Below are 23,852 nucleotides of genomic sequence, written 5' to 3'. Positions count from 1 at the left end.
TGTTTTGTGTCAAAGCCTAACTATTGGTCTATTTGCCTCGCATTTCACATTTGTGAATCTTTTTCAACTGTTTCGATATCTCGATTAACACTTGCTTGATTTGGTGCCACTTATCCTAACCGAGCCACCTTTGTTCGGTCGCAGGGCAGGGAAATGGAGGATTTATTTCTTAGAATAATGAAAGAGGAAATAGTTATGAGAGGTTTTTTTAGTCTTTTTTTGTAGGTGTGAGTGACAAGATCAAGTACCAAATTCACTCTCTTCGCATTCACATTGAGTGATACTCGATACATTCTCAACTTTGAGAAGAGGTAACTTTAGTATTGTTCTTCTCATTTCCATTTACACTTGGTATGAGCGTTGTGATGAATAGATGCATCCATCACGCGGGAACTATATCTCGCTTCTGCAAGATGTTACACCCCCCCCCCCCCAACCTCGTCCGCGCAAATGAGCCAGAGTAGTAACGTGTGTTTCGTCGCTTGGTCGCTATTGTTCATTCGGGCGCTGTAGGTTTTGGTTTTCTTCGAGTATTATTCTTTTGTTTTTATTTCAGTTTTCTTTATTTCTCCATGATTTTCTTCAGCTTCTTTTGTTTTGTTTCGGTTTTTTGCTTGTTTTGTTTCTTTCTTGGTTTTTACTGGTTTTTGTTTCTTTCCTCGGTTTTCATTGATTTGTTTTTATTTTTTTTATTTTTTCTTAGGTTTTTATTTCTCTTTTGGCTTTCTTTGTTTTTATTTTTGTTTCTCAGTTTTCAGTGTTTCCTTTATTTTTCATTGGGTTTCTTTTGTTTCCTTTTTCTTTTCTTGGATTAATTTGTTTCTTTCTCGGTTTTCATTGGTTTTCTTCATTTCTTTGTCGGTTTTCGTCGGTACTTCTTGTTCAACATGTGTCTACTTTTTTCAGTAGACAATATACATTTTTAGTGTACATGTGAAACATTTTGTTGATACACGTTGAACATTTTTTAAGTACATGATGTATTTTAATTTCTTAAACATGTTTCGAACACTTTTTTGAATACATATGCAACATTGTTATAAATACATGGCGAACATTATTTTATGGAAAGAAATATTTTTTTCAAACGCAATGTATATTTTTTGTATACATCAGAACCACTTTTTTATATGCATTTAAAAATTTTAAATACATGAAACATTTTCCATATACATATGAAACATAGTTTGTGTACATGTTGAACTTTCTTTAAACACGTGATCGACATTTTTGTCTAATATATGGTTTTGATGTCTACTTTTTTATATACATTATACATTTTTGTATGCATAAGGAACACTTTTCTTACACAGGTTTAACATTTTTAAATACATGATTAATATTTTATCATACATATGTTCTATATGCCTATTTTTCATACACACTATAAATTTTATGTACACATTTGAAACATTTTTTTATACGCGGATAACATTTTTCAAATATATGCTTTCATGTCTACTTTTTTCACATACAGTGTACGGTTTTCATAAACAGCACGAACATTTTTATATACACATTGAATAATTTTTAAATGCAGAATTAACATTCTTCTAAATACATGCTGATCCCACGCGCGTAGAGTATGGCGACACGACGCGCGTAGATTTGCAGCTTCATTAGTTCAAGGTAGACAAACTTGACTCAGCCAACCGTATGATCCGAACTGTACTCCCATAATTATTTATCAATAAAACCAGCAGATTGAACTAAAAATTAAAACCAGAGGCTTGCCATCGCCAAACTCTGAAGATCCGAGTTCAGCCGTTTAAGTTTTAAAATAGTTAGTGTGAAATCTCAAAATTTTAGACGTGAAGCACCAGTGGTCTAGTGGTAGAATAGTACCCTGCCACGGTACAGACCCGGGTTCGATTCCCGGCTGGTGCAATTATTTTTGTTTGGCAGTCAAGCAAAACTAGCGTTGTTTCTTTGTCATTAATAACTAAGATGATGATTTACACTTCATTATGCTGCTAATGCACAGATGTTTTTGCTTCTTGGCCACTCATTCAGCATACCAAGATGGCGATACAAGGGGATATCTTACAGCATTGCCCGTTGCTAAGGTCTATAGCGTGCTTGTAGTTGCTACTTCCTGTGAGTGATTTACACATCGCATGCGACTTGTAGCATACCCTGTCTTCAATTTCCGCAGCTTTGATGCAACTCCAACAAGCTTTGATGGAATGTCATACTAGCACCAAGCAGTTTTTCCAGAAAAGGTGGTAATGGAGCATAATTACCTCCCTAGATTACCCAAAATGAGCACTTAGTAAGACAGTACTAGTAGCTTACATACTATTAATACTGCCACTTCAAATTTAGCACAGATTATGTTGCATCTCCGAAGAAAAGAAAAACCGTTATGATTCGCCTGCCGTATCGATCACAAGTTGTGTGTTGCCTAATCTCTCTCTCAAAAAAAGTTGTGTGTTGCCTAAGAAAGGGATTCTTTGATGGCCTCCAATTGCCTGACGATGTCTCCAGTTAGCATTCTGCTCGACAGTGTTTCATCAGGGCACCACATTCCCAGCCTGAGTAGCTATGTCAAACAGTGCATCTTTTTCTTCCTTGAAAATTCATCCGCGGTCTGGAGCTCATCTTCGAGTCGCTTGTCGATAACATCCATCATGCTATGATCCAGAGCTTGCTCAACGTATTCACGAAGCCTCAGCCCTTGTCTGGATATACTGTCCGTGGGCCTCTTCCCAGTTACAGTTTCTAGAACAAGAATCCCGTAACTGTAAATGTCTCCGTTTGTTGACACCATGTTTCCAGCCCCATATTCTGTTGGCATTGAACGTGGAAAATAATCAGACGTCTTAATTACAAAGTGCATACATACTACAGTAATTTACAGGTAATTAAGTATTGATGGTATGGACCAATGTTTTAAATAGCGGCGGGCCTTCAAATCAGCTATAGCGGAACTATAGAGCGGGCTATTTGTAAAGACGACCATTTAGCGGCACCCTGCTGAAAAGGCTAGCGGAGCGGGCTATAGTGAGCACTGCAGCTGGGGTGATGCAAACTTTAAAAACACGAATTTCAAAATATTCATGCTGATCAGATCAGCCTACCATGAGCAAGTCATGCTTGGTGAATATTGGAGGCGCAAACCGTCAACTTGAGAGCATCATCTGGCAGATGTAGCGCATGCATTGCCATACAGAATGTTCACAGGAAAATAGTTCAACTCTGACAATAGTTACACAAAAGGAGTCTCACCATTGATCCCCGGAAATAGTAACAGTTTAGCTAGCTACGAATGGAGTAGAAGATCCGAGCTACCTACCGACTGATAAAGCTTAAAAATGCATCAAGCTTAACAGTGAACTTTTTTTTTTGAGGAATAAAGTGAACTTGCAGCACTGAAGAATTCTGGGGAAAAAAAACTAGCTCCCACATTTCCCCAGGGAATTCATTCAGATAAGGAATTCTTACATGCTTACACTAAAAACCTATATACACACTCCAGGAATTAGACGGTTCCTTCTTAGCAATGGCGTATCTTCGTTATAATACATGCTTACAGAACACAGCGAATTCTGCCACGGCAGTATGCTGTACAGTCGCACTAAAAACCTATGGACATGGCTACAGAATTATCTCTCTATGCTCTATTGTTGAAGGAGGCACAAAATGTACAGGCAGGCAGCATGAACATTGAACTCTGTACATGTACAACAGATTTACTTCCGAGAGAGATCGGCTTCAATTGCTTCTATTGCTCTCCTTGCGCGCCATTTGGCTTTGCTGCAGCCTCTTCTTGAAGCTCAGACGATGTTTTAGCATGAGGCTCTCCATGTTGAGAACTCTGTGATGGATCTGTTCGATCAAACCGTGAACTCAATGACTTGAGCATGTTAGACCTCTTTATCAGGAGGCCCAATGCAGAAGATGCTGCTGCTCGAACAACGGCCTCTGGTGATTGGCTCATTCTGCCAACCAACATAGCGAACACCTTGACACAATAAGTGTTAAAGACTGTTAGCAGCTCCCCGTGATGTGTTTATAATAACTAAAGTACCAAAATAGAGTGTAGATACCTGTGAGAAGTAAGGAGCAAGGAAGCGTTGATCATCCAAAAAGGATAGCATGCAACTAACCAAGCAAACTGCATTTGCTTGAATGACCGGCCAAGGTGCATCAAATGCCTAAATCAAGGAAAAAGATGTGTCAGGATGCTATATTGATCACATTCAATAGCTTGGTCATCATGCTGGTTGCATGACAAGTGTGGAAGGAAAGAAACAAAAGACTCCCCCGCCCCCTCTACATGAAGCTCTCCTGCGTGCTCTAGAAAAAAAGGGTACCTGGATAGCAGATTCTAGGTAGCTGTCAACTCTGACGGGAGATAGTCGACAAAGTTGTCTTGTTAAGTCCCTAATGAAGTCCTCGTAATCAGATCTGAGGGCACACAATATTAAAAATGTCACTTCTAAATAAAATGGAAAACTAAACAGAAATAGCTAGGAAGGTTCAACACAAACCGCCGATCAGATGTGAAATATTGCTTGTTGAGGAGTGAAGACAAGCCATCTACTTCCATCAAAGGCGCTAGGAGCTGGAATGTGTTCTGTTTCAAAAAAAAAATCACAAATATCAAGATATGCAAGTTAAAGGAAATGCTTAGTAAGGGAAAACAAAGCAACGACTGCATACCCGACAGGCAAGGCGAACGCTAAGGTCATTATCATGAAGATGGAGGATCAAACGCGGAAGAGTGGCATGTATCTGCAGCAGGAAGCAAAGAAATTGGTAGCTTGAGAAGCACAAGGGAAAAGATCCTTACAATTGCCTTAACAACCCATAAGCTGACAATGTCACTTCCTATGACCACTACAACAGCATCCTATCAGAAGGCCTTCATGATAACAGCTCCCTGCTAGATGTTAAAGCAACCAGAGTGGGAGCTGGGTGTTACCTGCTCAAGAAAAGCATGATGCTGTGAACCAGCACCATAGGCACTTAGAGCACCATAAGCTGCAAAGGCATTGGACCTCATTTTTGTATTCATGGAGATCTGTAGCAGATAAGTTACACAATAGGTCACGGCCCTAGGTTGTTTACGGTCATCATATAAAAAATACAGAAACAGGCCGCCTGAGTGAAAAGGAGATGGATCTAAAACAATCTCGTAAGATAACAGGAAAGTACCAAAAGAGACATAAGCAGGTTCCCAAGTGGCACGTAAGATGTCAAGTTTCTTTTGATCATAGAAGCATTCACATTTTGTGCAGACATTATACTTGTTCTAGATTCCATGTGCACAATAGACTCAGCATGATGTTTTTATCATGAACCAATCAATAAAACATCTGTTAACTTATAACTGATATTGCGATGAACTTAACACGTTCATAGTAAGTAGTAACCATCATAAATTTACACAAATGGCCACATCATGTCACTAAAAATGGTAATACATGAAGGTAAGCTTGTTCCAAATGGTTACCTGGAGATTCCTTAGCCTTACTAAGAGACTTATTAAAATGGGATCCACTGCATCTTGTTCTGACACATTAAGAACCTGAAAGCAGTGTGGGATGTTTGTATGTTCTGTAAATTAAATATAAGTGGCATTTAAGGAGATCTGTATCGTGTAACAAGTTATAGAACTCACGGTTAACAGGCACTGGACAGCAGTGAGTTGAACAGATTCGGTGGCATCTTCAAGTAATGCTAATATTACTCCTAGGACTTGCTGGATGTAATTAAGTATGTGGCTCTCGGGTATCTGACAGAGGTGGACACACAATCTATGTTAGTCAATTGCCAAACAATGTGACAACATGTATCCTTAGAAGTTGCTCTGTTTAGATTGATGACCTGTACAAGTCCTCGCAAGCAGAGACTCCTGACAGTCGGTGAGTCGTCGGTTACATGTTGACACAATTCCTCAACCATTTGTTCAAGCAATGCAGGTTCTTTTTCACTGCAGAACAAAAAAGAACTGGATTAGGTTATTGGCAAGTTGAATTGTGCAAGGAATAAATAGTGAAATATACGTGTGTGAGTTGTATCTGTAAACCACAGTAAAAATCATGAACATATTTGCCAACAATACTACAACAAATTTACAGCATACATAATGCATGAAATATTATTTAAACACTTTTTAGTGACAGGCATGATTTCCTTGAGAATATCTATTGACTATGGTGGATGTCTTGTTGTAAAATTGTATGCATAGTCAGGCCCTTTCATGTTTTCAAGGAAACACCAGACTTTCCAGTTAGTGCTTTCTCAAACTTCTGCAATTTGCACTTCTTGAACTACTGCTGTTTTATTATTTTAAAACAGACCAATATACCAGTTGGTGCTGGCCTTAGTAGTGAGGGCCTCTAAGTGGTAAGTGGTAACCGCTGCTAACCAGTCAGAAACTAATCCCATGGGAGACTGAACTCTGATTCTGTCTAAGCAACCATAAACTAATCATTTTGATTCTCCCTTCATTTTCTGGAGGTACAGTGAACATCTTAGGACTTATATGAAGAGGAATGGTATTAATTACCTGTGGCGAATAAATTCTGATAGTGCAGCAGCAGCAGCCTCCCTTTCAGCCCTCTGATTCCTGTCAAGAGATTTGCTCAAGATAACGCAGGTTGGCAGAACCTGTGGTATATTACCCAGTTATTTTGGTATAGTGATTTCACCACGCAATGTATGCATCCAAACCATAGAACAGTGACTAATTTTCTGATTGCATTTAAGAAAAATCAGTTGCAATTATGACAATAAACACCCAGCTTTCAATGAAAGCTTATAAGAGTTTCAGAAGAGCTGTAGCGCCCCCTGTTGTTTGGCTTTGGCCCTTGGCCTTTCTTTTGGCTTGTTAACCTTTTCTATCTTTTTAATAATATTGAAACACAAGCTCTGTGTTTTCTCACAAGAACTTCAGGAGAGCTGAGACAAGCAAATTTCACATTCAAAGAAGTATCGTCTTTATTTTAGCTCTAACATATCATTCCTGTTATCATGAAAAAATGAAAAGCTCCTAACAGTTTAGGCTCTTGGAGGCTGCAATTTAATATTGAAACTGAGAATTGTATGTGATCTTAAATATTGCAATAAGGTATTACGAATTTAGTGGGACTCACTGGCTGACCCTAGAGTAAGGCTACATGGTGAAACCTAACAAGCTTCATGCACTAGCCAACACAACCAAAAGTCCAAACTGATGGAAAGGGCTCGGCAATCCACATATACACTTCAATACCCCCTCTCACGCGTGGCGTGGGAAGTCAACACATGAATAGATACCATGTTAAGCTTCATGCAATAGCCAACGCAACCAAAAGTCCGAACTGATGGAAAGGGCTAGTCAATCCACATATACACTTCAACACCCCCTCTCGCGTGTGACGCGGAAAGTCAACACGTGAATAGACGCGAGGTATGGCTCAAGAGGCCCATACGTGGACACAGAGAGGGGCAGCAGCATTTTTTCAATAAATTGAGAAAGCTGGGACTTGAACTCAAGACCTTAAGGCCTGATACCATGTTAAGCTTCATACACTAGCCAACACAACAAAAAGTCCAAACTGATGGAAAGGGCTAGGCAATCCATATATACAATTCAACAAAACCCATACACGCACTACAGGTGTAAAAGAGAACGTACTGTGAACATGTCTTGTTTTCTTGTGAAACTGGTTCAAGTGCTAAAGATCAATCACTTTAACATGTGGTTCAAGGACAACTTCCCAAGGCTACAAAGAAATTAAACATGGTGGCTATTCCTAAATGGTTTTTGTAAGGAATAATACATATGTACACGCTTGCTAGAGTTTCTGGCAGCTATAACTTCAAAGGTCAAGTTGTTGATGACTTCCAACGCATAAACATAGATGAAAGAAAATGTATTTTATTTGTAGTTTTGAATATGAGGATTCAGCTACTGTCAACATATGTTCTTGTCACCAAAAATTCACTAATATATTAACTCAGAAAGACTCAAACACACAAAACACTCTAGAAGTTACTTCTTTATCAAACTGAAAACTGTAGAGGAGGCCCCGACAATAACTTTATTAAAGAAAGACATACATACAATAGAGGAGCCATGCGAAAGAGAGGGGGGGCGGGTAGGGAAGCTGGTCTAGCCACAGGGACTAAGAGAAGCTGCAAGTTCATTAGAAGTTACCTCATTGGGCCTCTTTACTGAGGAACTGCATGCAACCTCTTGCACAAGATCAATCCACTTCTCCTTCTCAGTTCGTTCGCCATCTCGAGCTAATATCTATGAAATGACAAAGATTTTACAGTCAATAATTGCTAGACAGTTGACAGGCAATAGCCATTAAGAAAAGCACCTTTCCCATCTCGACATCGCCAACACAATCACAGAATGACTGGAATGCAATTAACAACGATCTGCAAAACATGAGGTAACAACTCTCTGGTAATCATTTCACATTAGCCTTCATATATAAAATTAATATTTCAGAAAGTCAGTCTAATTTTCACCGTAGAAGCTCATTGCGGCCTAATTCAGCAAGACCGTGAAGACCTCCCAGCTTCAGTATAAGTGCAGAAAGGACAGAAGGGTAGCTTTGCTCAACTGCTTGTTTCCCGACCTTCCCACCACCTCTGTGAAGTTTTGATATTTTCAAGTACATGAGATCAGCAGATGAAAGGTATCCAGTTGTCCACCATTAGTCAACATCAACAGTCAGTCATCAAATGGAGAACCATACCTCAGGAACGCATTGAGAGCGAACATAGTTGCTTGTAGAATACAGTCATCAGCTGATGACTCTGAGTTAATTTCCCCTTTTTCTGAATCATTTGTTGCAACAGGTTCTTTGTGAAGTATAGATAAAATGTACTCCAAAAAAAGAGTAGCCAGCACCTTATGCTGGGAGAAAACCTGATACCAGGGAAAACCATCAAACACATAATAAGAAGTGTATCTGTAGAATTCACCTACCCAATCGGTGCATAATTGCAGTTGCTATTTAATCTGGAATTATTATCATACAAACTAGTCCAAGTAAACTATATTACTGTCGGGCCCTCCCCTACAGTTTCGGTTCGAAAGTCCAAGTAAAATATTTATGCATGTCATTACTATATGAACAAGGCAAATATAAAGAATGGAAATGCAGAAGAAACGAATGAATAGTAGAAGTCATTAACATATTAATATACATGTAAATAAGATCACATGATTATGCTGGGCAGGGTTATGGTCTATAATGAATGCACACCCCATTTGTATGATACGAAGGAGTAACACATACATGTGCCTATTAATATACTGTATAGTTGAATGCAATTAAAATACAAGTCGTTGAAAACTTGCATAATACAGATGCCCAGGCTGAGCCCAAATACTAGTATCAAATATATGTGCCTACCAATATACTGTATAACTGAATGCAGCGAGGATACAAGTCGTTAAAAACTCATAATACATATGCCCAGGCTTGGCCCAAATACTTACATAAAAAACATCTTGTATAGCCCAACCGCCACGAATTCTTGTTATGTCCTTCGTACAAATATCTCGCCCAGCCACAAATAGAACTTCATCAAAGACCACAATGTGGTTGGTATTTTCTGCTAAGCATGATATCTATCTAAGTCAAAGGTAATAACTGCTTGTGGGAATAATCCTTGAAATGAATATTAATATTGAAAATGATAGACACAAGAAAATGATAATGGATACTGCATTGAGAACTTCTTGGCGTGAATGCTTGTCGGTAAGAGCAATAGCTGATGAGAGCAGAGATTGTGTTGTCCTGTAACATTACAAGTGATATCTTAGCAATATTCGAATCAAAAGGTAACATAAAAAGAGGTAATGCACTGTGCTTCTTTTTGAGAAAAATCAGGCCAGTAACACTCTCCAAAGGTGTATAATTAACAAAACAAGAGTTGGACGAATTTGATATGGGAGCATCGGCCCTGTACGCGAAGCGTGGGGTGTAGCCCAGGCGCGAATGAGAGGAGATCAAACGGTCGAAACCACGCAGAACTGATGATCCAACGGCCAAAAACGCTCATGGCCTGAGATGGCTCGAAAGCTGGGCAGTTGTGATGTCCTAAATTAGATTGTAGTAGATGGTCATTGCTGGATGACAGTTGCGCTCTGCTTGCTCGGTAATGACCGTATGCATGTTACTTTTTCAAAACTAACCAAAATATCCTTACGTGATGTTCTTTTTAGTTGGGATTTTTCCAATATGGTGACTAGTGAGGCATCTCCAGAGACAACGTCCACAGCCCCACTGAGGCCAACAAGACGTCATCGCGTCCTGAAGTTGCCATGCGATTCACACCCTGTATATCTTCAACAGAGATGGTGGACATTTTGGTATTTTCCACTAGCATATTGTTGTTTTCAAGCATACACGATTCACACCCTAATTACGACATTTTAGGGTGCTTCTGAGCTAATTCCCACTTCTATAAACTAACCTCAGTACATCAGCTTCACGTAGATCCTTGCCTCTTCTGATAATAAATACTATAATAGCTTGAATGGAACCATCTGCTGATTGCTTCACTTTATCACATGCCGCTAACGTGCAAGAGTGTAGCAAGACAACCAGCTATAAAGTACAGAGAAAATCTGTCAATAACCATAATGACATTCTTCAATTACAATCAAATTTCAGCTAATACTGTTTACCTCGTCCTTAGATAGTAGAATACACACAGAGGAGACAACTCTATGAAATACTTCGATCTGATCAACAGATGCCTTCAAAGGAAAGAGAAAGATGGATTTTAACATTTGCTCAGGAGAGGATTTAATGAATGGTAAACTAATACAGCCACTCACCCTTCTGATGATGGAGACTATGTCCTCTAGGGAGGACAAAGCACCGTATGAAGATTCTAGATCGATGTCATTAGCAGATGTCTTCTGTTTTGGAAGTGACAGTGATATATTGAAGAAAAGTGCAATGATCTGCAGCAGTAAAAGCACATGATAAAGATAAATTTATGAGCTCAATTTCTGTGTATAAGAGAAATTTTAACTGTTAAGGTTTATGGCGTAGATCTTTGTGTTATCTTCTGCAAAACATGGCTGTTTTCAACAGAACCATGTAACTATGTTATGCTGCACAATCCAGATTATTAGGGAACTAGTCTCTCAATTTTCTTGTGTGGCACACTGCAACCAGAAGGCCTAGAAAATGGCACATTGCACAGATGAAATGAGCTGTGGCAGGTAAAGGAACGCAAACCGGCTACTTTCCACACAAACCTGAATCGCAACTTTCCTAACTTCATCATCTGTATCAGCACAGCGAGGTAGATATGCCATTATTCTCTCGCCCAAGCTTAATGAATCTCGATTCGGCAACACAAATGCAGCTGGTACAAAATAAAAAAGAAGCCTTGACCTACTGGGAGATCACAATCATACAATTGCAGTAACAATCCAAGCAAAAAATTCCAACATACATGGCAAACTTGACGAGCCCCTAGGCCCTCCCTGATCAATGTGCTTTAGGCTCAAAGTTGGATAGGAGCCCGATGCACCAAATCCACCAGAACAAAGATTGCGAAACTTTACTAACACCTCATGTACAGCAACACATCCCCTTCTTCTCTGGTGTTCTGCAGATGCTGAAACATATGGATCGAGTTGTCTAAGAATATGCAACAGCTGCTCTGCTCTGCTTCGGCCATCTTCACCGCTGATAAACAAAATGGTCATAACACAATAAGAAAAAGCGCAAACAAGTGGTAGAAGGAACAGAACAGAACAGAAGAAATTGAAGCATGACAGTCAAAACTTATCTGAAAAATGAGATTTGCTTATTAAAAAGTGAGCTTAAAGCATTACCTAGTTAGCAGAATGGCACCTAACAGAATAATGAGGTTTGTTATCAGGCTCTCAACAATGTTTGAGGGCTCAGTTGGCAAAGCAAAAAAACCTAAGGTTGCCTGAAAATGGACATAAAACAACTCAAAATCATATGTGTTATGCAAGTAACTGAACTAAAATCATATTGCCATAGTTCTGTGACGTTCGCCACTGCAAAGCAGACCTTCATGACACGATTTCTTGTTTCCATAGGTAACCTTGGCTCTATTGAAACCAGAGTAGTACAAGCACTCAAAGCAACAGTCTGCATACATAAGAAGATTTGCATGAATAAATCCATCAAACTCAAGCGGCTAGTATACATATGATAGTGAATAAGTCGGTATAACTTGAGTTCATACTTGTGTTTGCAGAAGCTCAATGCTGAAATCAACGAGATCATCACTTTGATCCCTTCCCATTAGAGTTAGCACATACTCCAGCAATTGATCTCTTCGTTGCAGTGGGAACGAAATTCCTATTTCAGCAGCACTAATAACAGCCCGGCCTAAAAATTAACAATAATCATGTAAGATAAATAGATCCCAAAAAGTGTATAATGTAAGCTGAAACTCAGAAATTTTAACTGTTGGGTTAAATACACAGAACTAATTAGTCATGTTAGATGCATTCAAAATATCTAGGTCAACTAAGCAAACTAAGCCTTCCTTAACTAACAGAAGACATCAAATTCTCAAACAATCATTTTTAAGAATCTCCTAGAAACTACAATTAACACTTTCTTTATTCTCTCAATTGAAGAAGTAATTGGAAAATAAAACAGCAAGTACAAACATGAGTAATAAACCCCAATATAGACTGGTACGATTCAATGCAACATTTTGTTCATTCAGGTCATAGTTCTATAGTTGGAATTCAGTTCATCGTTGGAGCCATGCATGTAGTAGACAAATTAACATTGTACAGATGCCAGACTAATAGAAATATTCCATTTCCATTATGAACTACTTGTTAAAGAGGAGATAGAGAGATAAGAAATCGTTACAAGCCAACAACAATTCTCGAGTAGCGAATGTAAAATATGAGACATGGGTCCATGATGCGGGGAGGACGGATCCGTTTGGCACTGTAGCTTTACGGAGTATCTGAACTTGTTGTGTTCATGATGATGTCGAAACCACCTTAACTGAATCAGTGTACCAAAAGCCATTTCCATAAGGAAACAGCTGTACTGCCAATACATTCTGTCTGGGTGAGGTTTTAAGCTCATTCTCAAGTCATAATTGCGTTTGCTTTGTTCAGCAATACCGTGCGATAGTGTTTTAAGTACAAGAATTAAGTGAAATCTGGCATTTATATGAATTATGCTAGCTCGATGAGATCTCGGCCGATTTCACCAAGGTCAGTTGGTAACTAAGATTTTTCAGAATCTGTGACACGGCAGCTTACCACAAGTCTTCCTAAAATAGATATGAACTACAAACATGATATGCATAAACGAATGTAAAACACAAAATCAGGTGTTGAGGCTAACAAGTCAACTGCTGCAAGAAAATAGCAAATATCAATTGTGCTAAAGCAGAGGAACGGAGTACATTTCAGAACTAAATTCTAGGCATGACTCCAGAAACAAGAAAAGACATACAGCCTTCTTATAAAGAAAAATACCTAAAAGGTCAATTGCAGTAATGACAGCTTGCTTTGCAGTAGGATGTTGAACATGAAGGAATCTTCCAAGCATATCAGTCCCCTGAGTACAGGGTAAGTAGAGTAAAGGCAGGAGATCAAAATACATACCAGATTTGCTGGCCACAGACTAAGAAATAAAGAAAATATCTATTGTGATGTGATTAATGTGTCCTCAAACATAATCTGATGCAGGATCAGGGAAGTGCATCTGGTGCACCTATGTCCACATGAGCCCGTTTGGGCCAAGTACTTGGACAATTACAACCCCCCCCCCTCCCCCCCCCCCCACACACACACACACACAAAACCATGGTATCTGAGCACTGTCAGAGTAAGTGTGGATGTACGGAATTGCGTAATATTATGAAAATGCGTTGCACTTAGCCAAAAAGGTAATTTAGATTACTCAAAAATGAGTTCAAGACCACAAATGCTCCCTCCGTCCTATAATATAAGATGTTATTACAAACAATGCACTCATATATTGGTTGTAATAACATCTTATATTATAGAGCGGAGGGAGTATCATTTATCAGACTGGTCATCTTTATATAGCAGAAATAATGACAACTCGGTTCATAAATTGGATACATACCACAAGTGCGTTGATTCTGGCTTCAATTACTGTTGATGGGGCATATCTTGCAGCATAACCATACATCAAAGCCAGAGCTGCGTATGTATCATCAACATCCTCCACTTTTTCTCTAAACGAGAAAAATGAGAGGAACCTGCAGAATTCAACACCACATATTTATTAATAGAATGGGCCAACTACATACATGGGCTGGAAACATGAACTAAGACACAAAAACAACAGTGCCATTCATTATCTCGATTTCTCTTTCATCAAATAAATTATGATAAAATGAGGAAATCGAAGAAACTATTGTTCAAGTAAACCAAAATGAAGTACCTACCAAAAATATCGGTAAATCGTTATCGGTGGTTAATTTAGAAGGGGAAACAAATCGGTTGCTCCGGGCACAAAACTGGCCATATAGGTGTATATGTGAACTAAAGCATAATCTAATTACTTCCAACTTAGCTTATGAGTTGCTATCTCGGCATGATTCACAGTAAGATTAGCAATATAAAATAGGGTGCTCCTACCAAAAAGGACATAAATACCTCTGGAGAGCACTTTGCCCTGCATTTTCTAGTATGTTCTTCAGCTTCTCCAAAACTGTGTCCAAATGAGAAGCTGCAACCTGCAAGTGTATTCAGTACAAAAGCTCCAAAAGGAAGTCCTAAATGAAAAGATTTCATTAATTCCGACTTACCAAACCAATGCCTTGGGCAAGTCCAAGGCGATTAACAGGAATAGACATACTTGAATGTCTACACATCAAATCAATCTTTTCACGGACATAAATCCTATCATCAACCTTCTGAAGAAGCATTCCTAAACATCTGCAGATAAAATATTAGAAAATCACTTCCAGTACATTAAGTGCATGGGCATGTTGACAATATATTTTGTGCATCCGAGCCAAAAACATCAAGTCCATCTTAATAGGAATGTACCTAGTAAAAGCATTAGTAACCAAATCCCGAGAAATGCCAATAACTACAGATCAATGGAAGGTACAGCAGAGTAACATAAACTTACCTGTGCAACAAAGCTGAATGCCCATCAGATGTAGCATAGAGATCATATTGTCTAGCAAATGCATCGCCCAAGGATATGACCCACACATTATCATTCACAACATCCAAGGATTCAGCTAAAAACTGGAAGACATAGCAAAATAAGCTTTTGAGAGAAGCAAGATAATTTGAAGCCTCGCAAAAGAAAGGTCTACAAGGTACAAACAAGCAATCAATCTGTTACCAGCATCTGTTTTTCACACAACTAGTTAGCACAAATTTGCCGACAGTGACAATAATCACCATAATTCCACTTGCTTTATGACATGATTATAATCTTCAAACGACAAGAACAATATACTTACATTGATTATCATGTTATCCCATATTTCCTGGTAGGTGCTATCTTGCTTAAGATCTTCAGGATCACTGATGTAAGCTTTCATCTTAGGGACCTAATACTTGCCAAAATATACATTTTTTAAGCCACTTTAACAACATGACAAGCTGAAATTTGACTATTAGTCCTATTGCTGTTAAGTAAATCGTCACAAAAGTTACATAGCTCAGTGAATTGTACAAAGAAAACATTCAAGGGGCAAGCATCACACTAATCCAAGACACAGCCAGGATGGGCAATGGCCGTTCTTAAAATGTCGATTAACATACAAATTAAGAAAAATTTCGATACTGCAGAAAGATGAGTGGATAATATGACTTACTCCTACTCCTACAAAATTACTTCTCCATTAAGAACCAAACACATGCAAACATGATTAACTAACAAAAAACTGGAATGGGAATGCACTCTTCAACTGCTAAGAACACTAGATGAAGGGGCTATACCTCATCTTCCCAAAATAAAGAAAGGTTTCTTGGGAAAAGTTGACCCAAGTAGCACAGCACCTACAAAAACCAAAAGTAATGTGGACAATGATGACGCAGTGAACAATCTTTGAGGTTTTTCTATATTAAATACATCAAAAGAATTATAACCAGAGGCCCCAGAGAGCGCACTTCCTAATGAGTGACAACTTGAATTACATTATATGAGGGCAAACAAAGTTAAAGACTTACAAGGCAACAGTACAGTACTAGAGTTGTGATGAAAATAAGGTATCCACTGCTGCGGACTATATAATCCAGATACTGAATGGAAGCAAACAGTATCAGGCAGCCTATTGGTCAGGGATGATAAAAGTTATCCCAGTTGACAAGAAAGAGAACTAGTGTGTCAAGAACTAATTTTCCATGTATAACTAATCCATTGCAACATAAAGCATATGATAATTCACCATCAAAGGATAGAAGAACCTCAATGCGACACAGGATCTCTAAGAGGAGAAGTATTCACATGTCTGGGAAAGCTAGACCATACATGGAATAAATGGATGGACATCAATCAGATACAATAACCAACAATGAAGATTTAATTAGTTTGAAGACAAACCGTCAGGATCTGGGTAGCGAGTTGCCCCCTAGCAAGTGGATTATGCAGAAGCACCAGCAAACGAGCAAACAGATCCTGCATAACCGATACAGCTATGAGAAATAAGTAGCTATGGATGATAAACTAAAATGTCATCTGGACATCTGGTATCAAGTAAACGTAAACAAACTACCTCAGGACTGGGCATTTCGTTTGAGGCATTAAACTCAGTATATAGTGGATTTGTCTGCGACAATTTATGCCTACACAATTCAGTTATGCATTTGCAGACCTGCAGATATATCTCCATTGTAATCAGTACACAATATACTAATATTACGAAACTGATTAAAGGACCAAACTTCGGTTAAAACATGTAACAAATATAACCAACTAAGGTCCATTGCTTTGACAAATATCAAGGGTGTAGAGAATAACGTAAGAGCGCTCACCGTAGCTACTGCACCTGTATACTTCTTTGGGATAATCAGCTGCAAGAGAAATGGCCATAGAACAAGCTGGAAATAATAAAATGTAAAATGCATTACTCACAACACCATAAAGATATTTGTTATCCTAGCTCCACAAGCTGATTTCCTAATTAGATGGGCACAATGTAAAGATTAAAGAACATCAAGTTTCCACTGTACCTCCATTTCAGGAATGGTAATTGCTAGTAAAAGTAGACCCTTTTCACATACAGCTCTTAGTTCAGATAGACCAGCAAGACTTATTTTCATCTGATAAGTGAAAATATAAGATAAATCATCCTCAAGAAATTGACATCCAGTTAGTAAACTGTGCATAGTCTGAAATTAGTTAAACCTCAAATCTTTTGTCCTGGAAGTACTCATTTTTCAGAGTGTTGATATCATTTAGATCATCGTCGGTTATAGCACTATGCCCCACCAAAAACTCAACCGCGAGCTCAGCAGAATGCCCACTCAAGTAGCAATGTGAAGCCATAACGACAATTAGCTGTACATGATTGAACTGGTATTAAGACAATGAATAACTGGATGTATACCAAAAAAACAGATATCAGTATTATCTATACAGGCAAAAAAAATTAACAAAGTCTGAAAAAAGTTAATATGGAATACCTCAGCTAGTGCCATTCGAATACCCAAGCTCTGCTCCTCTAGAAGTGATTTGACTATTTCAACCAACAATGTTTGCTTAGTATGCCATGATTCCAACAACCTGTATGATAGGTTACAGAACTTGTCACAAATAATTCCAAAGCAGAGAAGGGGTGGGGGTGGGAGGGGGGGGGGATAGAACCTGGGCAATAGATGTTTTATTGTTCCAAGTGCCCCAACAATTGATGCTTCATCTTTTGACCTACATTTCTATAAGGCAATAGAAGGCAACAACAGTGGACTATATAAGCCAATTATGTGAATATTCACAATGAAACTTTGAGTTTTTTGGAATGTGTAGGAAGTAGGAAAAGTGTAACTTCGTACTTACACTCAGGAGGAACATGCACAGATCCTCAGGATATGCTAATCCAGTTACCAAGAAACAGTGCTGGAGTTCATTGTATGTCTACAAGCATGTAAATATAAGCACATGTGTAGTAACTATTCTTAACCATTCATCTAGTATAAACTACTCCCTCCATCCCACAAAATAAGACGTTTTTGCTAGCTATGTTAGCTTGCAAAAACGTCTTATATTATGGGACAGAGGGAGTATAAAGCAATGGACACTGAAAAACAACTTTGCTTCAGAGGTAATAAACAGCACGAGGAACTTCCAGGAAAACACTAGGTATCATAAATTCCAATATTCAGACACCTTTGTGAATTGTTTGATGGAAGATACACGATGCAGATAGCACCAATCGCAGTTTGTGCTCAAATGAGGATAATATGGTGCCCATATAAACGGGTGCATGTTTGTTTTAGTGTGGCATAGTGGCTTAATAAGGAATAAGAACAACATTTTTGTTAAAACTCAAGTTTGCAGTATCAGACCTCGTCTAGATCCACTGACCCAGACTCTAGTCTTATTAACACTAGGGACAACACTACTGAATAAATATATGTACATATGTCAAAAGAAAAACTGCACAAATGTCCTACAATAATGACGAAATAATAGAAACTATAAACAGGGACTAACAAGTTCTAATCTAACAAGAATTCAAAATATATCTCTATGTGAGTTACTTTTCACATCATTTACACCCCTGAAGATATTTTCCCATGATAATGTTGCTCTGTATTCACAATTTCAAAGATGGAAACATTTTCTTAGGTTCTTTCCTTAAGAGACATATCAGCCAAGATATAAGCTTAAGCTGAAAATTCTGATTCCACAACTGCCTATCAGGCCCCAATCTTAGGTTCGACCACAAAACCATGTTATATGCTGCTAGCATAACATGTCTTTAGATCACTCTCCAGAGTCCAGTCGACTCCATCAGTGGTTCCGTCATCACTTCTATTTACCGAGCGCAATGTGGCGGTATGGATCTGGAATAATCCACTAGAGTGTGCAGAATTAACAGATGTCTCAATGCAACCAAAATGATCACAAATAAAAGATTTTGAGATAGGAGGCACCTTCAATCCCTTTGAAATATATGAGCGTTCATCTTTGCTGATGTTGACAGATACTAAAGGAAGAAGAGTAATTAAGACAACAGCTAGCTCCTGCAACACAAGAAGTAACAGATTGCGAGTTATCATGCTTTGACATCACATATATATAAGGTGTTAAAACAGCAATAATGCATGCATTTTTTATGTATATATGATGTCAATTCATCACATAATGTCCTAGAGAAGTTGCCAAATTATCATGCTGGGTTTCCTCATTGATCATGGTTCATGCAGAAAAAAACATGAGATGCTGCAATGAAATGTCGGGCAAATTTTGCAGGACACGTATTAGTTATCAACTAACCATAATTCTAATAAGAAACTTACAAAATGTCGATGTATTAATTAATTGAATAAAATATAATGTTTTAAGAATATTCTTAATTTACCTCAAACTCAAGTAAAGGGGGGCCACTTTCTGACAGTAATGATGCATTAAGAAGGTTATGAAGACTGTGAGCCGCGGTAAAAGCCACTTCTTGATCTTTCTTACATCTACATAGGCAGAAGTTCAAAACAAATAAATATCTGAGAGAATTGTGTGAAGTCTTCAGTAAATATATGAGAATAATAAAAACATACAGGTCCAACATTGTTGGTATAATCCTTGGCAGAGCTGATTTTAACTGTGACCTAGTGACCAGGCCAACCATTTCTCCCAAAGCCTCCACAGAAGACAAACGGACCTGATGGAAATATTGACAACACATGGGTGCCACTTAGCAATTAATTTGATTGAAAGCATTAAGTGTGCTAATAAAATGTGTATTACTTTGTTATTACAGATTTCATTTCTGTAAGCCACTAAGATCCCCCAACACTGTAGCAAATTTGCAATGTTCTAGAGAGAGGAAAAGGTCCATTGTGCAAGGGACTCCAAAAAAACTTGATGACAATGATATAGGAGAAAATTAACTCGCAATGCTAACCATTTGATTGACAGGAATGCACGGCAACCATCTGATCTGCGCCTATGGGCACAATTTGTTGACTGTCCCCCTAGAAGTAATTGATGATAAGACCCCCCCCCCCTCTCCCGGCGCTCACGTGGATCTGATCGGCAGGTCACCCCATGCACGCTGCACTACTTCTGGCGGCACCTAGGTATTAGAGGCCGGGGTGAAGTAAAGTCAGGCGTGACCCTTCTATGGGCTTGTAAATAACTCTTTTTCCATCAGTGCAACGGGACTTGCTTTTTCGCGCTTCCCAAAAAGATAATCTCTCCGCAAGGGAAGTTCTCGCTTGATACATAAGCACGTGTTACCAGAACAGTCATAGCATGACTTGACACGCTATTCTGTGTGACCATTCGATCTCGGTGCATTGTGGTGCTTACAAAATGCACCATTATTAGCCCAATAGCCTTGATAATGGTGGATCAGAATATATTGAGCCATTACAGAAAATGTTAGTATTTATCAGTTTTATTGGCAGGTAGGCATTTCCAATAACATGTACCAAAGTTATTTTTGTACTTAGGTAACTTTTCTACTGATGAACACGCTCCTATCAGTCGATACACTATTACTATTGAAACGGGTGTAAATATCAACAAACAATCAACTGTGTACCTTCAGATCACGGGAGCCCGTCCACACTTTTAGAAGTAATTCAAATACTGAATTCATGAAGGACCTGACAATGGAATATTGCACAGATGGCAAACCAGCTTCCATTACATCTAATAAAAATAAACAGAAAATGATCTTTGTCAAAACTTACATAACATCGTCATCAAAAGGAAGCCCTGAAGAGGCGTCTCCTATATACACCCATGCAGCCTGGCACCAACACTTTAATGCTGCAAAGGAAACATGGTATCAATTAATTCAGAAGCAAGAACGTATATATTTTCAGAAATTTCCGGAAATATATGAGTACAAATGAGAGCATAGACTGATAACTGAAGGAAATTGCAAAAGGAAGTACCATTTGCAAAAACAGGTCGTTGGCCATCTCGTACACTTCCTAGGATAGGTAAAACACGCAAAAGTACATCCTTCAATCGTGGAGTGAACTGCAGGGCTTCAAATAAGCAAGAACAAGTTGCAAATTCAGCAGTCCAACCAATTCAGGTGAAATTAAAATAAAAAGAATGTGTTTAACCTTCAGCAGATGCAAAGTCTGCAAGTATCTGTAACATGGCTGGCAAAGCAGAAGTTGGTCCAGAGAAGTAAAGAAATATCTCCTCCATCATCTACAACGTGTTAGGTTGGTACTTATGAGAATACTAGCAGAAAGGCACAAAACGAACAGTCGACTGATGATGGTCATATCCTTAAAAATACAAGTTCTCCTTGGGCAGTCATCCAAGGGAGAAGTGGGTATCCAGCAATGTAGACTTTGGGAAGAGTAAATGACTTCTGACATATAAGTTTACCAAAGCTAATGTTAACCCACAGCATCAATAGAACACTATTCCTGAATTAACATGAAACTCAGCTACCTGGGTATCTTCGGAAAATAAAGATTAGTGAAGAATTGCCAAATACAAAAGTTTGGTATTGAAACTTGCAACAGACTTGAGTGTACACCCAAAATACTTGGTGCTAGAATGCAAACTCCGAAACAATAATTAAGTCATGCTTGCAGTTACAGAATCCTTCAATCAATAACTCTCCAAGAGAAATGAATTTTTCTTAGGGGAAATTTACTCAGTAGCAACCAGAGGATGTAAAAATGCGAGAGATGGCACTGAAAAAGTGTTGCATCATGACAGTATCCACTATTGTTTTCTCAGATACACTTTTGGGGTTTGGCCCTTTTAGCTACGCAGTGACCATGACCCCATTTTTTCATACCTAACAAATTCGACCTTATTGAAGTAGCCTTACTCCTAGACATCTATAACAAGTTTATCCACGAACAGAAAGTATAATGGTTGTGCAAAAGGTATACCAAATCTGGGTCATGTGACCCAATGGCAACAAGAAGAGTAGCTGCCGCTCTTTGCCAATCAACATTGAAATCCTGTTCACCAAAGAACAACACTAGATCAACCAACAGATAAACAAAGGCAGACAAAACAGAAAAACTAGAAAACAAATCAAAAGCTGTAAAAAGAAACATGATGCATCCTTGCCATTGCAGAGCACTAGAATAGCACCTATTGTAAACAGATAGCATTATGAATGTTCAAAGCCATGGCGAAAAGAGAAGAATAAACTTGAAAAACGGGCCATGATTCTTGGCTGCAGAAAATCAAGGCCGTTTCTGCAAATAAATAAATGCCTAGAGTAGAGATGTTTGGTGGATGCCAAAAATTACTTGAGTTAAGAAAGCTAGCTACACCTATTACATCAATCTGAAATTAAGAACCAATAGGTGTTACAGAAGAATGGTACACGCACAATAGGTGTAGGAGTGATAATAAAGTACCGAGCACTGAAACTTGAAAAATACATAAATATTAAGTTTCAAAGAATTCAGACTGTAACATACAGTTGAAGTATGCAACAACTCATTGAACGGTAGTGAACAAATCACTCCAGCTTCTGAGGAGGCAGCGGGAATCCTTTTAACTTGATGGTGCGATAAGTAAAGTATGTGATCATCAAAACGTTCCATGGCATCTTATACTCAAGCAGGGTCAGTTCATGAAAATAATTGTAAACCAGTGTGACAGTCACAGCAGCAAAGCATGCCTAGTGTGCAAACCTTCTGACACCCCTATATATGGTAAGAACATTCATGTCAACTGTTCAGCGAACCCCACAAAATTTTCTCTAGTTATGTAACGGGTGTCAGAAATGAAGGCGTGTGAAGCCGCAAAACAGTACTACCTCATTCCCAGCTCACCATTTTGTATTCAGCTGGAAGAAGAAGAAAAAAAGACAAGGACACAGACTAAAAGCGTCCAGTAATACCTTTGAGCTAACAATCTCTGCGGTGGCAATCTTGGCGATTTTCCGGAGGAACTCGCGCTCAGCATCCAAGCGATCGAGAGCCCTGACGGCGGAGGCCATGACGAGGAAAACCCCGGCCATGTTGCCAAAGCGCTGCAGCAGTCGACATCAGCCAGAACCAATTCACACCCAAAGCCGAAGCGAAACGGAAACGCGCGCCCAAAATGAAGAGGATGTTTAGGCGCAGAGGCGCGGGGGAGGGGAGGAGCTTACCCGGTGGCCGCCCCGGGAGACGGTGGCGCAGCAGTCGAGGACGAGCAGCGGGTTCCTGCACCCGGCGACAAGCAACAAGCGACGGGTTAATTAATCAATCATACGCCAGCCAGGGCCAGGCGGCAGAAATCGCTGGGTTACTCACAGCGGCGCGATCTCGCGGAGCGCGGCGAGGGCGGAGTCGCGGGCGCGCGGGGAGTCGTCAGCGAGGGAGGCGACGAGGACCTGCACGGCCTCTGCGAAATGGAGGGGCGGGGAGCGGGTCAGAGAGAGGGTGAGGGTGTCGAGGAATCGGAGACGGGGCGGGGGAGGAGGGCGTGCTCACCGAGCGCGGCCGCGGACGCCGCGGCGGAGGAGGAGGACGCCATGAGGAGATCCGCGGCGCGGCGCGGCGAGGAGGGCCGAGAGGAGGCGAGGCGGGGTGGAGGGACAGCTCAGAGAGGTTCGAGTCCGGGGTGGCGTGACACGATGGGGGTGGTGAGGTCACTCCGTCTCCATCCGGGTGCCGCCGAAGGGGGCCGAGGGAAACTGACAATGAGATGCGGAGAGATTGAACCACAGTTTGATCTCGACCCATCGGCAGCGGAACGTGCCGCTCTATCATGCTGCGCCCGTCCGTC

At 39.6% G+C, this 23,852-nt stretch overlaps 1 protein-coding gene and 1 non-coding gene across 4 annotated transcripts; one reads left to right on the top strand and one right to left on the bottom strand.

Moving 5' to 3' along the window:
- The first annotated feature begins 1,816 nt into the window (after nucleotides 1-1,816).
- TRNAG-GCC (transfer RNA glycine (anticodon GCC)) lies at nucleotides 1,817-1,887 on the top strand. Its single transcript has one exon. It is a non-coding gene; the product is annotated as a tRNA-Gly (tRNA).
- A 1,485-nt stretch (nucleotides 1,888-3,372) lies between these two features.
- LOC109748822 (protein SHOOT GRAVITROPISM 6) lies at nucleotides 3,373-23,802 on the bottom strand. Of its 3 annotated transcripts, none has more exons than XR_012182558.1 (51): nucleotides 23,558-23,802; nucleotides 23,378-23,468; nucleotides 23,233-23,287; nucleotides 22,981-23,112; nucleotides 22,013-22,084; nucleotides 21,221-21,311; nucleotides 21,044-21,139; nucleotides 20,837-20,915; nucleotides 20,686-20,749; nucleotides 19,697-19,800; nucleotides 19,504-19,609; nucleotides 19,076-19,165; nucleotides 17,976-18,053; nucleotides 17,787-17,854; nucleotides 17,606-17,705; nucleotides 17,328-17,480; nucleotides 17,153-17,242; nucleotides 16,955-17,020; nucleotides 16,696-16,794; nucleotides 16,524-16,598; nucleotides 15,920-15,979; nucleotides 15,439-15,528; nucleotides 15,096-15,217; nucleotides 14,767-14,896; nucleotides 14,615-14,694; nucleotides 14,079-14,214; nucleotides 13,463-13,544; nucleotides 12,196-12,341; nucleotides 12,018-12,098; nucleotides 11,813-11,913; nucleotides 11,428-11,663; nucleotides 11,228-11,337; nucleotides 10,799-10,927; nucleotides 10,646-10,717; nucleotides 10,432-10,565; nucleotides 9,680-9,752; nucleotides 9,452-9,583; nucleotides 8,703-8,875; nucleotides 8,473-8,595; nucleotides 8,319-8,379; nucleotides 8,150-8,245; nucleotides 6,518-6,577; nucleotides 5,833-5,938; nucleotides 5,627-5,740; nucleotides 5,459-5,533; nucleotides 4,928-5,026; nucleotides 4,666-4,737; nucleotides 4,494-4,579; nucleotides 4,317-4,410; nucleotides 4,050-4,157; nucleotides 3,373-3,964 (listed from the first exon to the last, which is right to left on the bottom strand). XR_012182558.1 is itself a non-coding variant. In XM_020307843.4 (51 exons), the coding sequence occupies exons 1-51, from the start codon at nucleotides 23,598-23,600 to the stop codon at nucleotides 3,725-3,727; spliced, it is 5,214 nt and encodes a 1,737-aa protein (XP_020163432.1). In that variant the 5' UTR covers nucleotides 23,601-23,802; the 3' UTR covers nucleotides 3,373-3,724. The 3 variants fall into 3 exon arrangements, 2 of the variants coding, with proteins under 2 accessions (XP_020163432.1, XP_073353193.1); XM_020307843.4 differs by having other exon boundaries at nucleotides 6,518-6,618; XM_073497092.1 differs by having other exon boundaries at nucleotides 6,518-6,618; nucleotides 21,044-21,131; nucleotides 23,558-23,684.
- Nucleotides 23,803-23,852: the final 50 nt, after the last annotated feature.

This window comes from Aegilops tauschii, chromosome 4 (genome assembly GCF_002575655.3).
Source record: "Aegilops tauschii subsp. strangulata cultivar AL8/78 chromosome 4, Aet v6.0, whole genome shotgun sequence".
In the NCBI taxonomy this organism is placed as follows: Eukaryota; Viridiplantae; Streptophyta; class Magnoliopsida; order Poales; family Poaceae; genus Aegilops; species Aegilops tauschii.
The sequence above is the reverse complement of the archived record's forward strand: the minus strand, read 5'-3'. Positions and strand labels throughout refer to the sequence as shown.

Coding starts and splice junctions, on each gene's coding strand:
- LOC109748822 (XM_020307843.4), bottom strand. CDS start 23,600: ATGGCGTCCTCCTCCTCCGCCGCGGCGTCCGCGGCCGCGCTCG. Junction 16,795..16,954: donor ATACAGGTGCAGTAGCTACG/GTGAGCGCTCTT, acceptor ATATATCTGCAG/GTCTGCAAATGCATAACTGA. Junction 8,246..8,318: donor GCGATGTCGAGATGGGAAAG/GTGCTTTTCTTA, acceptor GTCATTTCATAG/ATATTAGCTCGAGATGGCGA.